At 35.0% G+C, this 18,575-nt stretch overlaps 1 protein-coding gene across 2 annotated transcripts in view; it reads left to right on the top strand.

Annotated features, from left to right (window-relative positions):
- LOC135072455 (pyrokinin-1 receptor-like) overlaps nt 1-17,953 on the top strand; it is a 142,622-nt gene extending 124,669 nt beyond the window's left edge. The window contains exon 6 of one of the 2 annotated variants that reach the window (XM_063966361.1): nt 13,692-17,953. In XM_063966361.1, the coding sequence (XP_063822431.1) occupies nt 13,692-13,910 (219 nt within the window). In that variant the 3' untranslated portion in view covers nt 13,911-17,953. The remainder of the gene's footprint in view (nt 1-13,691) is intronic. The other variant, XM_063966362.1, reaches the window with a different exon arrangement.
- Nucleotides 17,954-18,575: the final 622 nt, after the last annotated feature.

Genomic DNA, 18,575 nt, shown 5'->3' with positions numbered 1-18,575 from the left:
AATACTCATTATTTTTGTTTTATTTTCAGTCATATATTTAAATCTCTAAAAATCATTAACGTATGTCATTTTTCTTGTTCTTAGCACACTTCTGATTAAAAATATTTAAAAAAAAACCTTCTCCTGTAAAATTTGGTTTTTGTCGGTTGCGCTAAAATGGCGGTAAAGGCTCGATATATCTGCATCCAAGACTAGTGAAAACAAGGTTTTTGTTTATTTATTTGACATAATACTCGTGATCCTTAATATGCTGTTATTAACACATTGGACGCCGTGCGGCTCATTCTCACAATAGATTTCTATTAAGTCTAGAGTCCTGGAAATGCCTTAACAAAGACATGTATTAATTGAAACTTACATAAATAATGACCAGTATTGTCACACCATTACAGTTGATTGAACTTAAATAATTAGTAAGTATACTTATTTAACTGAAAATGTCATGTCCCCCGGGGCTGGAGGTGAGTCTGTCCCGCTCCGTCGAACTTGCGGTAATTAAGTTGCAATGAGTTCTGAGACAGATAATCAAATAACGATATCGCGGGTGTCGGCGCCCATCGAGTGCGAAATATTGTCGCTGTTCCAATCCTACTAATTATAAATATGAAAGTTTGTTATTATTTCAAGCAAAAAGTACTGAACGGATTTCTGATTATTTATAGTAGGTATTATTAACAAATAATGACATTTAATAGGCCTTATTTTAACACTAGCGGCCGCCTGCGATTTTGTACTCGTGGATCCAGTTTTACCCCCTTAGGGGTGGAGTTTCGTAAAATTCTTTCTTAGCGGATGCCGACGTCATAACATCTACCTGCATGCCAAATTTCAGCCCGATCCGTCCGGTTTGGGCTGTGCGTTGTAGATCACTATGTCAGTCAGTCACCTTTGAGTTATCGCTTCAAATGTCAAATTTTTGTGGTAAGGAAGAGTCAATAATTATTGAAAATCCTTTGCATGACTAGGTATCACATTATTACAAACGCGTGTGAAGTTGATATAATCACATGAATTTATTATTATTATCAGTTAAATATGAATCATCAGCAGTCATTAATTCACACTTGGCTAGGTCCAGATCTCTTCCGAAATATGCAATTGCACTCCAGATAAGTCATAATAAAACTATATTCATGTTTTTTTTTTTTTTTTTTTCTTTTATTCTCATAGGACCACAGACAGATTCACAATCAGAATTTATATAAAGAAGATAGTATAAAATAACATTATTATTATGAATCCAACAGCGCTGGTCTCAGTTTACCTACTTATCAACTAGTGTTAAGGTGGAGTTCGTCTTTTACATAATTTTAACTAAGTTAAGTATGCATGTAAAATAACTTATACAAAGCAATATTTTGTACCTACATAATTTCAACAACCCAACCGTGCATGTTGGTTGGTGATATGCAAGAGATACCACACACCTGTCCGCCCTACGGTGATCGAAGTGAAACCTTGGGTTCAGAGCAGTGTTGGCAAAAAGTTAATCTGATTAATGATTAAAAATTAATGATTAAAATCATAATCAAATTTTTTTGATTATGATTAGTTAATCATTAATCAAAAATTTTGATTAAGATTAATTAATCATAATCATCAATCGTTAATTTGATTATTTGATTAACTATCTACTATTTTCATAAGAAAAGGGTTGGGAGTGTATGAAAAGGTTCCCGCGACTTATAAAATATCTAGCAAGGGGGGGATCTGGAGTTGTACTGTCGTTTTCCCAAAAAACTGCGTCAATTTTCACTACTCAAAACACTTATCGCACTAGTTTTGTTTCTCACAATTCCTTCTATTCTTCCGGTATCCTCCAGCAAAATTAGGTCAGGATAGAAGTTAAGCGGGCTGGCTGACGATAGGGGAGAAGTCCCCCCCCCCCCCCCAAGGTAGGCGCAAGCGTGGGCAATTCAACGGAAAGGTGGGGTTGCTAAACTAGGACGTTTTGTGTGTTAGGGAGGTGCAGGAGAGTTCGTAACAGAAGTTTCGGGGGGAGGCCCACGCGTGGGCAATTCAATAGAAGGGTGGGGTTGCTAAGCTAGGAGGTTTTGCGTGTTGGGGAGGTGCAGGAGAGTTCGTAACAGAAGTTTCGGGGGGAGGCCCACGCGTGGGCAATTCAATAGAAGGGTGGGGTTGCTAAGCTAGGAGGTTTTGCGTGTTGGGGAGGTGCAGGAGAGTTCGTAACAGAAGTTTCGGGGGGAGGCCCACGCGTGGGCAATTCAATAGAAGGGTGGGGTTGCTAAGCTAGGAGGTTTTGTGTGTTGGGGAGGTGCAGGAGAGTTCGTACCAGAAGTTTCGGGGGGAGGGCCACGCGTGGGCAATTCAATAGAAGGGTGGGGTTGCTAAGCCAGGAAGTTTTGCGTGTTGGGGAGGTGCAGGAGACTTCGTACCAGAAGTTTCGGGGGGAGGCCCACGCGTGGGCAATTCAATAGAAGGGTGGGGTTGCTAAACTAGGAGGTGTTGCGTGTTGGGGAGGTGCAGGAGACATCGTACCAGAAGTTTCGGGGGGAGGCCCACGCGTGGGCAATTCAATAGAATAGAAATAAAACTATTTGAAAAAATTATTACTTTGGAACGGATGGATATTAAATTAGGCAATTGAAGACATACAAGACTGTAATCAATCTATACTTACTAATATTATAAATGCGAAAGTAACTCTGTCTGTCTCTCTTTCACGCCAAAACCACTGAACCGATTTTGACGAAATTTGGCATAGAGATAGTTTGAGTCCCGGGAAAGGACATAGGATATTTTTTATCCCGGTTTTTGAAACAGAGACGCGCGCGATAAAGTTTTTCTGTGACAGACAAAATTCCACGCGGGCGAAGCCGCGGGCGGAAAGCTAGTGTTTAATAATAAATAATGTAACCGATATCTGCTTGAGGCAACTAGAAAAACATTGAAGTAATAAACAATTTCAAGAAAGCAGTCTCTTTCCTAAGATAAAATAAAACTATCGCAAAGACAAAAATAAAACCCAAACAATATCAAAACGCACAAAGAATGAAAAAGTATGTATTTATTTGATCTACAATAATGACTTCAGCCATGAAAGTAATTTATCGGGGAAACTTGGCACTTTGCCAAGTGTGATAAAGTGTTAACTGATATCAAAAAGTCTGGTACAAAAGGTCAAATCGAATGTAAGAAATAGGAAACCTCACTGTACTTTAAGTAATTTTCTGCTCTTTTTCTGTTTTTTTTTTACTTTTTATAAAATGAGATTCTAATAACGGCTAAAGCGTACCTTTGTTCCACTTTTTTATCCACACTGTATCTACAGCAATGTTGATGGCACTTTAATTCGACAACTACCTTCTTAGAGAGATCACGCTCCAAAGAATCTGGAAATTTATAGACTCAACGGGACTAAGCAGTGAACTCTAAAGACAAGGGCTGCCACAATAGATCCACAATAGAAATATCCAGAATAGAACACAATAGAAACCTGGTCGAGATGGCGCAAATGAAGGCCCAAAACCAATAATAATAATAATAGAGAGATCATCATTATCATCATGAGCCCATTACTATCTATTGCTGAACGTTTATAATAATATCTTTAATAATGTATAATACGATAATAAATCTGTATGGAACTTTTTGGGTTATAGATAGACTTTAAAAAGATACGAATAAGCTACCTTTTGTTGCAAATAACTTGAAGAGGGTGAAATAAGGGATGAAAGTTTGTTTGGGTATCAATCATTCTTCTGAAGGTACAGAAATGATTTATATGTATTTGGAATTTTGATAACAATAAAGTGTTTTTGATTTGATAATATCAAAACTTCTTAAAAGAAGATTGACTGACGTGAACGAAGCCACGGTCGGGAACTAGTAAAACATTATAACGCTTTATTAAAAAAGTTTATTGCATGAACTAATTCGCTAATTGGAATTCGAAAGACTACATAGTTTCTTTTTTTCTGAGACTTATTTTTGAAATCTTAGAAGATCCATAACACTTGAGAGGCTCGGTGGTAATTGGCAGAAAAATGGATTATGAACTAACAATAAGGCCGAGTTACTTCAGTTTTAACAAACGTCAAAAATCTGTCAAAGTCCATAGAGAACACTGTTTCTTGTTGTTACAGTTACGGTTACCTAACCTAAAGTATTAAGTTGGTGCAACTCAGCTTAGCCAAGGAGCAGACCACCGATTTTAGTTGGCCGATAGTTGGATCGGGCTGTTGACCATATGGACATGATGAAAGTCCGCACATTACACCGATTTGGTTTCGGCCGATTCTCCATACAAATTAGAAACCAACTAAAAGTCGGTGGTCTGCGTCTAGGCTTAATTACATTACACAGCAAAGTTATTCAATGAACTTACTATAACCTACCATTAGATTCTATCCTAGTATCTTTGATATAGGCCGTACAAGGACGTGACATGACAAGCAATAAGTATTAGGCAGCGCTCGTCAGTGCCTGCTAATGAATGGGAAATGGCATCGGTATACCAGATCTGATTTCCAAATATCGTGACCTAAATGGAAAGTGTGGCTGAGGATAAAACGAACGGGATGCATAGCAATGATCCCCGGAGTCACTATACCAAATTAAATACTGATTCTTTTTAGGGTTCCGTACCCAAGGTTTGTCTGTCACCAGCCTGTATTGAATGAACCGAGATAAGTAGACTTTTTAAATTTTCACAGATGATGTATTTCTGTTGCCGCTTTAACGACAAATACTAAAATCAAAACTAAATACACATTATTATTTAAGGGGGCTCACTACTATCACTCACATCACATACTACAACAAATTCGCTTTTTTCTGCTCGAAACCTTTAAATTTCAGAAACAAAAATTTACATAGGTACCTACATGTGTAACGTAATCCTCGGTGCGCAAGTCAGACTCGCACTTGCCCGGTTTTTTAAATTACTTGCGCATTAAATTGGGTACTTACGTAAAAATGTGGGATTAAAGGAGCCCCATTAGGGTGCTGGCCAGTTTAAGAGTTTAATGCAATGATCTACTAAATGCGGGCATCTGGTAGGTGCCTAATACTGATTAGCATATTATTATACCCATCCTCTGAGGTGATTAGTGAAATGCCGCAATGGATATTGCATTATAATGTACCTGATACCTGGAATTGCGGGAAATAGGGTAGACTGGGTACGGTTGAAACAAAGGACGGTTGAAACAGAGTAGAACTGATAAGAGTACATTTAATTTTGTACCCATAAGTGTACATTTAATTTTGACTGCTATTTTATTTATCTAATAGATCGCATAAGACCGAGGTAACAATTGGTTCCTGTTGGGCCTCGATTCGCTGGTAGAAGGGTTAAACATAATGTATTTTTCATTACTTTTAGGTACATATTTGTTTAAAAATGTCTAGAATATTTTGCGCAGTAATCTACTATCAATATTATTATGATTCCGAACCTCAGAAGGAAATAACACCACACACGTGTTCTTACACGACACTGTCAAAGGTCTTGTTCCAAAACTTGTAGAATTTGTAAGGCGTAATAAAGTACTTACCTTGTATTGTATGTATAATAATCATCAATAAACTTTTCTTTGGAATAATCCAAACACAATGAAACCCTCTTTTGCCAAACAACTAATTTAAGAAATCGTTCCAATGATTAAACTGTGAAATGTTTTTTTCTAGTTAATATTCTACTTTTCTACTCCAAAACAAAGTGAGGTGTACTTAGTTAATGAAGTGATTTGTAATTAATATAAGTGCTTAAAGCTATTGTGATTTTCGTTAATCTACAAAACGAAATTAATTGAAAAAGAAACACAGACTTGTTTTTCTTTGGTTTTTCTTGAAAACCGTTTAGGATGTTGTCAGGGATCGACCTTAAACTATACTTAGATAATAAGAACATTTTTGATCGTATTTTAGAACATTTTGTATCATTTTAATGGCTAAGAAAATTCTTGGATTTTCCGCTATTTTTGTGCATTACTTTGGAAAGGGGAATCTTACTACGTGATATTGATTCTCGCAGACCGCGCATCGGGCGTATCTCTCAAATCTTACGTTATTGCTTTTGTCTTTCCATATTGAATGTCTTCAATTTTACTTACACAGCAATATTAAAATTTAATATTATTTTAATATTTAAAGCTGAGAGTTTATTTGGTTGAACGCGCTAATCTCAGGAACTTCTGGATTGAAATTAAAAAGTCTTTTTTGTTGGGTAGTAGTGAATTAAAGGCTATGAAACATTACACTACGACCAACAGCTGATCTGAGCATCAATGAAAAATGCAGCAAAATCATGAAAATTGTTCAAACCATTTTCACGCGTACGAAGCCGCGGTCACAGCTAGTACAACAATAAAATAGTTTTGAATGAAAGTCGATTAAGTATAACCAGGCCTGGCTCACTCCGCGCGGTACATCCGATAATTACCTACAGCGAAGCGCCCTGCCGGCGGGTATTATATCAGTCGAGTGTCACGCGCGCGCCCGTCAGGACGCTGGTGGCGTGCGTTGTAGTACCTAATTCTATGATCGAAGTATTATTACAAAATGGACATAAAGAGAAAGAAATATTATTGTGCGGCGTTCGGGTGTTTAAATTCGAAAAGAAATCTACCGGATTTATCTCTTTTTTCGCTTCCCAAAGATGCTGAAAGGTATGTTGGCCATGTAGGTAATCAATAATTCTTAGGATAGTATAGGAACCTAACCTACCATGACTACTGCTCAGAATGCGTTCGTTCGTTTCAGCAAATTAATGACGTCCACTGCTGGACAAAGGCCTCTCGCAAGGTTTTCCATAATGAATGCGTACTTACCTACATACGTACCTCATTACAAATAAGTATATTAATATTTTTTTTACTAGACACTACTAGACAGCAACCCTAACAGCGTAAGAAGAGTTCAGAGGCACGCGATAGAAAGAGACAAAACTTGTAGGTGAATAAAATTGTAGGTACGTAGTGCTGTGCGAGCTGAATTCCACTGTATCGCGTCGTAGCAAGACTCGCATTTATTTAAATCGTCTTGCGGAGTAATCCTTCTGTACCTGTACTATTACTTATTCTGTGGTATAACTAGCTACTTAATCGACTTTCATTCATAACTATTTTATTGTTTAATTTTTAATTAATTTTACCTTGATATTATACTAGGCCTTTTGTGATTTTAGTATTGTGTACGAACTGTTGTTGATTGAAAGCGTTCTTTGACTTTGGCGTGTCCGCTTGATATATTGAATTCAGTTGACAAACAGTCAGGCCAACGTATGTTCGTAATAACGTATGAGCACTATTAATTACTTAATTGCTTTGTTTAGTAGCAGAATAGCTTCTACTGACTGCTAGTCAAAATAATAGGTAGGTATTTCATCCATCATGAGATATCTATCATCTATTCCAGATAATATATACATAGGTAGTAGCATTTTTAAGCACTAGTATTTTAAAACATATTATACAGAGTGAATATTGCCTACTTACAGAACAACTAACACTGATTAGTGATTAATAAGACTTACACATACTCACTATACATGTTACAGTCAAAATTCATTCGGTCAAAACCACTTTTGACTGCAAAAAAAAACAGTCAAAAGTGCTTTCGCCTGATTTAAAATTTTACCAATCAGTACAAACTTCATACAAAGTAATGATTTTACTTATATTTTGCCTGACAAATACCTACATTTCTCAAAAAATATAAGAAATAAAAAGCAACATTATTGTGGTTCCTAAATCCTAAGGTAGGTGTGATCACGCAAAAATCTTATAAAAAATACTTATTCTTTAAAAGGTAGCGCATTTTCTTACATAACTTTTCAATTCCTATCATTGGAGGTCCGAAAATATTTCTCATACAATTTGATACCATAATGATTATTCTTCATAAAAAATTTAAAACCTACATATTTAAAAACATAATCATTGATATTCATAATATCACTAATCATACACTTAGTTTTTACTAATATTTGTTTTCATATATTTTTCTATACTAATGATCGAAACTCATAATCATTCGAATAAATAACTATAATATTCATAAATGTGATGTATCCTAATATTTGTTTTCATAAATTTATTACTCATAAGTGTATTTATCCATATTATTGAAAATCATGATGTCTATATTCGTATTAAATCGTATTTTAACATTAAATTAATTTGAAATGGTCCAAAACAGGCAATATTTTGTGCCACAAAACTAACGTGACAGAAACGAATCGCTGCAAAACCGACTCCACGTAGTCTTGTCTGCCCTACCCCTAGAGTGTAATTTAAAAGCCGGAGGCGCGGAGGGAGGGCAGCCCTCGCCCGCTGTAACGAGGCTCAGGCGCCCGGGCGAGTTGGAGCGGCTGAGGCTGGTCGCCGAGGCGCCGAAGGCGCCGATGGCGATCCAAAAAGCCGAAGCTGCGGAAGCAAGCGTGGGTGCCTGAGCCTCGTTACGCAAGGGCGGAAGGGCTGCACATCCCGCAGCGCCGGAGACGAGGAGATACCAATGCATGCTGCATGCTTGCTTTCATGCTGCATGCTCTGCATGCTTATCTACTCTATTAAATTATATATGATTTTTTTTAAGATACGAGTATGTCTGTTATAAAGTAAATTATTCTGAACAACAACATTATGAGTTGAAGTATGTTCTTAGTAACAACATTATTAATTAAAACAATATGATCAATGAATGTTATGAAGAAAAAAGATCTGAAAATAAAAATTATGTGTTTTAAATGGTTCTTGGTAGTAACAGTATTGATAAAAAAATTATGATTACTAACTGTTATGAGCTCCGATGGTAGTAATAAAAATGTATGAATAAAAAAAGTATGAAAAATCAAATTATGAAGAGAGATTATTATGAACACAAATCGGTAGTAAGACAAAGAATAGGATTTAGAATTTTATGTGAGCCAATATAGAACCTCTTTAAAATGGTTTAAAACACATTTTTGATCATTTCCAAGTTATTTTCACTAATCATAACACCGTGTATGAATTTAGACTTACTTTGGTTGGTGGTTTTGACTAAAGCCCTTGGTTTATATGAGTTTTGACTGTAACATAAATATTTATCTTTAGACTTTCATGAGTTTATTTTACAAACAGAACTCAGAAATTATACAATTTTGTTGGAACACGGACTTACCTATATCCATATTTTTAAAAGCCTTTTTATGCGGACACGGAAGGTAGAGAATTGGATTTAATAATTATGGACCTTCAGATAGTTAATATTTAGCATTCTGTAGCAAAAGTAAGTGTATTGGACCAGTAATTACTCGATCAGTATGATAATGTTGATTCGAAAAGCAATGATCATAACAAAATGTTGATTCAAAGTATTTACATAATAAGTACCTACTTCTTATACCTATTCAAAGAAGTTACTTCTCTAATAATAAATTAATTCATAAGGAAATATTACAACAAACCTAAATTAGGTACGAGTAATAAATATTTATGGCACGTTCTGGGATTTTATTTTGTCCCATAGGGAAAGTAGCTATATTGTATTTGAGCAGTACAGTGACCCTTTAGAAGGAAGTTTTGTAATGAAATAGGAACTTTTGTATTGACAACAAAATAATTCCCAATACATATCAATATTGACATATTGTGATTGATCCTTTTATCGCGAGGATACGTTTTTGTTTGTTTTCAATATCGTATTAAGATTATATTTAGTTCAAGTTATTATGGCCTCTCATTCTTGATTTTCATACCGTAGTTTACTGAACACATTACAGCTTCTCAAACTTTGTTATCAAGTTATTTTAGTATAAGTAGGATGTGTTTATTTAATATGGATGAATAAATTAAATAAGTTTTAACCTAAGGGCAAAAATTAAAGTTTTTTACTAGTTTTTTTTATTCTTTATAACATGTAAGCATTATTTTAAAGACCAAAATCGTTATTTCCAATTAACAAAATGTCGTTTCTATTTATTCCCGTCCCCTTTTTAGATTTATTATTTCAACGGATGTACGAGTAAAACTATTAATTAAAGTGGAAACTGTTTCAAAATCAAAAAATCAAAATCAAAATCAAAAGTATATATTCAGTTTAGACCACAAGTGGCATTTATGAACGTCAAAATTATTATAGAAAATAATAAAAAAGAAAAGTTAGCCCTTATGGGGCACTTTACATGTCTCCTTATCTTTTGGGCCCTACCAGCGCTTCGAGACAAACATATGGCAAGTGCTGAGAAGAAACGCCGGAACAAACTCAGTCACCACTAATTGCCGGGAATTATCTAACGCTAAGAATAACCAAATTCGAGTACATCAAATATGTGCAGACTGAACTGACCACGCATCCTTGTCATCAATATAGTCTCGAACCTTGTAGTACCCTTTGGACATAAGGGTATTTTTTATATGTTTATTGGTAATTCGACAAGGTTGTGTGGTATTTTGTTAAATATGGTAATACATTTCCCCAAGAATGTATTACCTATTTTATGCAACCTAAAAGATGGAACAGCAAGTTTATTCTTATGTCTCGTGTTAAATGAGTGGACGTCGCTTTTCTTAGTAAATAAATGTAGATGTTTACGGACATACATAATGTTATCAAATATATATTGCGAAGCCACAGTCAATATATTGATTTATTTAAAAACTTCTCTAAGCGAGTCACGTGGTTTAAGACCGTATATTGCCCGAACAGCTCTTTTCTGTAAAATGAAAATTGATTCTATGTCTGCTGCTGAGCCCCACAGTAAAAGACCATAAGACATAATACTATGAAAATAACTAAAATATACAAGCCTTGCTGTTTCAACATCAGTCAAGTTTCTGATCTTTCTCACCGCAAAGGCAGCTGAACTAAGTCTTCCCGCCAAGGCAGCAATATGGGGGCCCCATTGTAATTTACAGTCTAGAGTAATACCTAGAAAAACAGTAGAGTTTATCAGTTCAATACGTTCATTATTTACTGTAATATTTGTGTTAACTTGTTTGACATTAGGCATAGTGAATTTTAAACATTTAGTTTTTTTTGCGTTTAATAGCAAATTATTAGTTGTAAACCAGTCTAATACTTTGGAAAGAGCATTATTCACGTCGTCAAATATTTCCTGACGCCTGTTAGTTTTAAAAATTAAAGAAGTGTCATCAGCAAATAATACTATCTCACAAAGGTCCTTTGAATAAAAAGGTAGATCATTTATATAAATCAGAAAGAGCAATGGTCCCAGTATTGAGCCTTGGGGCACTCCCATTTTTAGAGGGGCGCCTGAAGAGTTAGTTCCGTGAATATTTACTTTTTGTAATCTGTCTGAGAGGTAAGAGTGTAATAGGCTTAAGGCCTTGCCTGATATGCCATAATGCTCTAGCTTAAATAACAGAGTTTGATGATCAACACAGTCAAACGCCTTCGATAAGTCACAAAATACACCAATAGCATCTTTTTTCTCCTGCCAAGCATCGAAAATGTGTTTGATAAGAGCAACCCCTGCATCGGTCGTACTTTTCCCTTTTGTGAACCCATATTGTTTTTCATGAAACAGTTTATTTAAGTTAAAATGAGACAGTAGTTGATTGAAAATAATTTTTTCGAATATTTTACTGAGCGCAGGTAGTATCGATATAGGTCTAAAGTTGGATGGGTCACTTTTGTCTCCTGCTTTAAATAATGGTATGATTTTACTATGTTTCATCAGGGTGGGGAACTGACCTTCGTTAATACATTCATTAAAGATATGAGCTAAATGGGGAGCTATAAGAGGAATGATGGGTTTTATTATGTCTGTTGATATGCCCCATATATCCTCTGTTTTTTTTTATATTTAGTTCTTTGAAAGTTTTTATAATAACTATGGGGTCTATTTGTCTAAATTTTAATGGGCTATTGCAAACATCAACACAACCTTCGAGAAGAGACATTGCATGATATGAACATGAATTAAGATTGCTTGTTGTTATGATTGGTACATTTGAGAAGTAACTTTCGAATGCGCTTGCTACCTTATCTTTGCATTTAATATACTTATTATCAATTTTTAATGCGAATGTGTCATCCTGAGATATAATTCTACACTACAAGTTTCTTTATTAATACAATTCCAAATAGCTTTAATTTTGTTGCCAGAGTTTTTAATTTTGTCACGTATGTAAATAGATTTTGCCATAGTACAAACTTGTTTAAAAACTTTTGAGTATCTTTTTACATATTCTATAAAGTCCGGGTCGCTACTATAGGCTTTTCTACCATATAATTCAAACATTTTTTTCCTACTAATATAAATACCTACTGTAGCCCAGTCACTGAATTTAGTTTTATTGTTTTTAATACTAATTTTTTTCTTAGGAAAAGTTTTGTTGAACTCATTTTTGATTAATTCAAATAATTGCTCATATAAAATATTAATACTACAGTTAAAAGAATGCAAAAGTGGGACCTTATAAGATATTTGAGATTTAAATTTGTCTTTCTGGGATGCAGTGACTGGTCTATATTCTATTTCCTTGCTCGATGGCACAAAATGGTGTTGAAATGACGCTATTTGACCGCAATGATCAGAATTAACAAAATCTATCATTGATTTCTCTAGCACTAAGCAGTTACAAAATATATTGTCTAAGCAAGTAGCTGATGTTGGAGTCACCCTAGTTGGTTCAGAGAAAAGATTTAACAAGTTAAAAGATTTGAATAAATTTAAAAACCGTATTGAAAGAGAGGAATCTTCTATTATATTAATATTAAAGTCTCCACATACAACTACTTTCTTTGAACTATTACAAACTCTTCTAAGTACCTCTTCCATTGTGGTTTCAAATAATTCATAGTTACTAGATGGGGGTCTATACAGGGTGGAAACGATAAGTGATCTCACTCGATTATTTCTAAACTATACAAGATATCGAAAAACTGGTTACTGATCCTGAAAGTGTTTCACAAGCTCTTTCAAACGGTACCAATAATAGGTTACAGAATAAACTGGAACTATCCCAAAATTCAATGTTTCCAGCTTCCATACTAAATGTATGCCGACGACACATTATTAGAAATGTAATTTATTTTTTGTTAATTAATAAACTTAAAAAGTCGGTTAAATTAACTCTTAACTTGTATCTTATTTAAAATTATTTGTGAAAAAAAAAAATTGAGAATTGAGAACCTCCTCCTTTTTTTGAAGTCGGTTGAAAACATTAGTTTTAGGCTTTACTTGCCATAAAATTATCAAGAGATGTGAGTGCCATGACTGTGATAGTACTAAATGTATGGAAGCCGGAAACATTGAATTTTAGGATAGATCCAGTTTATTCTGTAACTTGATATTGATACCGTTGGATAGAGCTCGTGAAGCACTTTTAGGATCAGTAACAAGTTGTACGATATCTTGTGTAGTTTTTAAAATTATGTAACTTTACCAAATGTATGGAAGCTGGAAACATTGAATTTTCGGATAGTTCCAGTTAATTCTGAAACCTATTATTAGCACCATTTGAAAGAGCTCGTGAAGCACTTTCAGGATCAGTAACCAGTTTTTCGATATCTTGTATAGTTTAGAAATAATCGGGTGAGATCACTTATCGTTTCCACCCTGTATACACATACAATAACATAGTCATCCAGTTTAATTACGATGACGAGTTTTGTATTTTGCTAAGCTTCGAAAGTTTTGTGCATGTGGTCCAGGGGGTAGAGTTAGGCAAAAAATGTATTTTTGAATGATTTGTATTCACCCCCGTCTCCTTTTCCAGTGCTTCAATGGTCGTGAGCTGCCAGCCGTGAGCGAGTCTCCGAGCGGGAACAGCTGGGCGCGCGCCTGGCGCCTCCGCCTCAACGAACCTTCGGACTCCGCCGCTTCCCCACCCAGCATCTCCAATTCCAGCCTCAGGGACGTCGACGAGGAACTCACGGGCGAAGAACTAGCCACCTACATGTACCAGGTCAACTGCAACCTAGGCAAACTCACCTGAGTCACGAGCGTGTAACTGCTGACGCAGTTCGGACCATATCTGAAGGCTGATAAAGTGCACTTTAGAAGTCACTAGTTATCGTGGTAGAGTAGTTCAGTGGTTCTCGCTTTACGGGTCGAATTTAATTAAGATTGAAATGTGAAGTCAATAGATCAAAACAATAAAATAATGCTTATAGAACTCTGTGTTGTCTTTAACTGCCAAGAAACGAGATAAGTAACAGAACATCTATTGTTTTGGGTCACCGGTGCCTCGTGGCACTAAGACAATAAGATGGAAAATTATTTCGTTACATTGTAAACGATTTTTGTTCCAGTATTTCATTTGAGTAAAAGCACAATTATGTATTATTTTATTTGCACACCTGTGAAGTTATAACATTATAATGTTTCATGTTTCCTACGCATTTTAATGCTAGAATGTAACAAAATGTTTTATTATTGAGATTTCTTTGGACTCTGCGTCAGGTTTACCGGTGAATTGGGTAAAGAGCTTATTACAAAAAGTCTGTAATTTTATTACAACAAAACAATTTGGCAGGCCTAAATGATGTTTCATTATTTGTTGAATTTATGAAAGGACTTGTTTGCCGTATTTTGTTTCGATGTCTGTTTGCGTAGAACTGAATCAAAATGTTACTGTGAAAATAGTGTTGTAATAAAATTTTACTGCACTAGAAAAAAACACATCCATAAAGCCATGCTTTCAAACAATAAATTATAATACAATTGAACGTTGACTTATTTGTAAGAATTTTGATGGTGTAAATAATGTACAATTGAAAAATGTGATGTAAATACTTAGCTAGAAATGTCGCAGTCATATTGAAAAATCCATTAGTGTCGTTGATAGTTGAGTCAAAACAAAAAAAAAATACAGTTACCGTTACCGTTTCTATACTAACATCGAGCAATAAAAACATTTGAATTTTAAAGCTCTATTTGGGACTTGTACTGAAATAAATGTGCAGACATTTTATGGTTTTTACCAGCGTTGCCAGTTTTTTTTTTCGCCAAGTCGGGACTTTGGTACTTTTTGAGTGAAAATAGCGGGATTCTTCCGTCAGAAGCGGGACATAGTAAAAAAACGTATACAATCAAAGGTTTTCAAATATTTATCCTTTTATTTGACTTAAAATTACGTTTACGTGACAATAGATAGCAAAAGTAGCCATAGAAAATGTATTTTAACAAAAAAATAATATTTTAAATCAGATTTACTCTATCGTTAAATTCGTCTTTACAATAAAAAAAGAAAAAAAACAAAAATCGAAATAAAAAAATTATTCTTTAGAATAATATGGAGTTTCAAACAATAGTCTGGTGAAGTGAGTGTCTCTCTCCGAAAAGCGGGACAGAGCCTGTCCCGCGCGGGACATTTAAATTTGATTTAAAAATCGGGACGTCCCGCCAAAATCGGGACGTCTGGCAACGCTGGTTTTTACTGTGAATATATTTTGATGTCAACTGTACGCGTCGCGGAGCTTTTTATGTAGGTACTAAGCACTAGCGAGTTATTGGCTTTATTGGAAAAGAACTATGTCCCAGACTGGGGTCAACATCCAAATTACTGTCAGATACACTTTTTTCATTTAAAGTAAGAATTACACTTAGTTTCAAATATTATTTTGGTCCACCTTAGGAATGCGATTGGAGACCACTCAGATGTCAAAATAGATTTATATTGACGTAAAGTCCTCCAGCGCATTAATGGTCAATTTTAAGCCAAATTATAACTTTCAAGGTTTTTGTTTTCGTATTAAAATTTGTATTTTTTATTTGTGCTCATGTAATCCTTAATTAATTGGCTATAAGCTAGTTTCCTGAGGGAATTTGGCAACGTTTTAGCGATTTAATTATTGTGTCCTTGGTCAATAGGCCTGTCTCCAGGCTAGGACCCTAAGGCTGGGTTGCACCATCTTACTTTAACTTTCACGAACGTCAAAAATCTGTCAAACTCCATACAAAATACACCGGTTATCGTTATACTTACGGTCAAAGTTAGGTGGTGCAACTCAGCCTAAGTGAACCAAACAAAGTGATTGCGTCCAATCAAACTGTAATGAAATACGTACACGCGAGCCATAGAGAGGAAAAAGTCTAATAAAAATGGATATTCTTAATGCTACAATGTCCGTATGATACAATAATAAAATCTCAACATTCACTATTATACTAAATAGGTAGGATAGTGTTATAATGTGTGACGGTATTTGATAGTCGATTTGAATGTGCCTGCGACAGCTATTGACTTTTTATTGTATAAGTATGTGCTAGGCACAGTAAGGTAAATTAAGATGATACTATAATTAGGGTAAAGGTGTACAGAAATATTTATTATGTTAATTACCGTGTTGTTGCTGTAATGTATGTATATATTGAAACGTTAATGTTGCTGATATTTGGATACCAATGTAGAGTTATGTGCTCATTTAAAGTGCAGGCCCCACCACGAACAGGCCAAGGTGAATTAGTTGATATTATTGCGCGGGTTTATCAAATTATATACCAGCTAGGTAGTTAACGTGTAAATATGCTGTGTTTATTCATTGCACAATAAAAAAAAAGTTCAAAACACTTCGAGTCACAGACTCATGTTTCAAAAGTACGATTCGAAAAAGATTTGATTTCAAACTCAAGCAGAAACTGTGGTAAGTTAATTTTCAATATTTGAACGAATCTATTGTATATTTTTGACTGTGACCTAAATAAGTGTCGTATATTGAACAATAATAGGGATATAAGTAGGATTATGTTACGTAAGTTTTTCAAAATGTATCATCGTTCCAAAATGTTAAACAGGAGTTTGTCGAAACGCAATTACTATTTATTTTAAATGGTTTGAAGTAATAAAACATGTAGATAATATGAAACGACACTGAAATGTATCTAAATTTCGAGAATAAATTGGTAAATATTGACATTTAATCAATCACAGTCTGAATCTATGCTTGAGTTTGATCGAGTTTTGTGCGTCGTCTCAATTTTGTCAAACACATTCAAGTGAAAATAGACCTTATTCAGGTCACGTTTAGTTTTGCAATCTTGGTAATTTTTTGGTCGGCGAATATCATTTTAATTTATCAAGACTTATCTTGAAAAGTTTGCGATGTGGCCTACACTTTATTGCCTGTTAGGCACTGAAAATTTGATTTGAATATGAATGAAATGAAGGGCTCCATTAGAGGAGACCCTAAAGGGTGATGTTTAAGGGTGATTATTATTCATTTATCTTATGTAGATTAGAGCTATTCAATGTCTGCATTTTTTGCTAAAGTCTGCGGTTTGTTGTGATCTACTTGTTATCTATACTTATAATAAATCTGTAGAGAGGTCAATTCTGTACATGAAATATATTTTCAAAATAACTATCAGGGGGTGATTAGTGATCGATACTGATGCCAAAAATGCAATCAGTAAAATTTTTGTCTGTCTGTCTGTCTGTCTGTCTGTCTGTCTGTCTGTCTGTCTGTCTGTCTGTCTGTATGTTCCTTATAGAAACAAAAACTACTCGACGGATTTTAACGAAACTTGGTACAATTATTCTTCATACTCCTGGGCAGGTTATAGGATACTTAGGAATTCCCACGGGAACGGGCATTAGCGGGAAAATCCTTTTGTATGAAAAATCTAAACCGCTTAAGTTAGACGCTTGAAATTTGGCAAGCAGGTACCTTAGTAAACTTAAAGCTTAGTTATAACAGGATATTGCAAAATTCCTACGGGAACGGGAATTAGCGAGAAAAAACATTTGTATGAAAAAATCTAAGCCACGTAACATAGACGCTTGAAATTTGGCATGCAGGTACCTTAATAAACTTAAAGCTTAGTTACAACAGGATATTGCAAAATTCCCACGGGAACTGGAATTAGCGGGAAATTCCTTTTGTATGACTGACTCACTGACATACCCACGCACAGCCTAAACGGCTAAACATAGGCACTTGAAATTTATAAGGGACGTAGCTTAGGTACCGTAGAGGTGCACTAAGAAAAGAATTCCCGAAATTCCCACAGGAACAGGAATTACCGGGAAAATCCTTTTGTATGAAAAATCAAAACCGCTTAAGTTAGACGCTTGAAATTTGGCATGAAGGTCTCTTAGTAAACTTAAAGCTTAGTTACAACAGGATATTGCGAAATTCCAACGGGAACGGGAGTTAGCGGGAAAAAACATTTGTATGAAAAAATCTAAACCGCGTAAGATAGATGAAGGGGGTAAAATGGGATCCACGCGTACGAAGTCGCGGGCGGCCGCTAGTTATTAGTAATAAACTTACAGAAACTATCACTAAACTACCTATCTCACATTTCAGTTAGGGGAGACCTAGGAGAGTTGTGACAGAGGTGAGTTGTGACAAGGACGATTTCTCCTTACTTTATACAGGGTGTTAGGTAAATGGGTATATGAGCCGACACTAGCCCATGTTAACATGGTCATATAAATGGTATGGTGAAGTCAGAAATTTGATATCATCATTTAATTTTTTTTTAATTTTCATACAAAATTAATTTTATAAAAAGATTTGTATGAAAAATAAAATAATTAAAATGAAGATATCAATTTTCTGACTTCACCATACCATTTATATGACCATGTTAGCATAGGCTAGTGTCGGCTCATATACCCATTTACCTAACACCCTGTATAGTTAGGAAGCTGGTA

This window comes from Ostrinia nubilalis, chromosome 6 (genome assembly GCF_963855985.1).
Source record: "Ostrinia nubilalis chromosome 6, ilOstNubi1.1, whole genome shotgun sequence".
Lineage (NCBI taxonomy): Eukaryota > Metazoa > Arthropoda > Insecta > Lepidoptera > Crambidae > Ostrinia > Ostrinia nubilalis.
The sequence above is the reverse complement of the archived record's forward strand: the minus strand, read 5'-3'. Positions and strand labels throughout refer to the sequence as shown.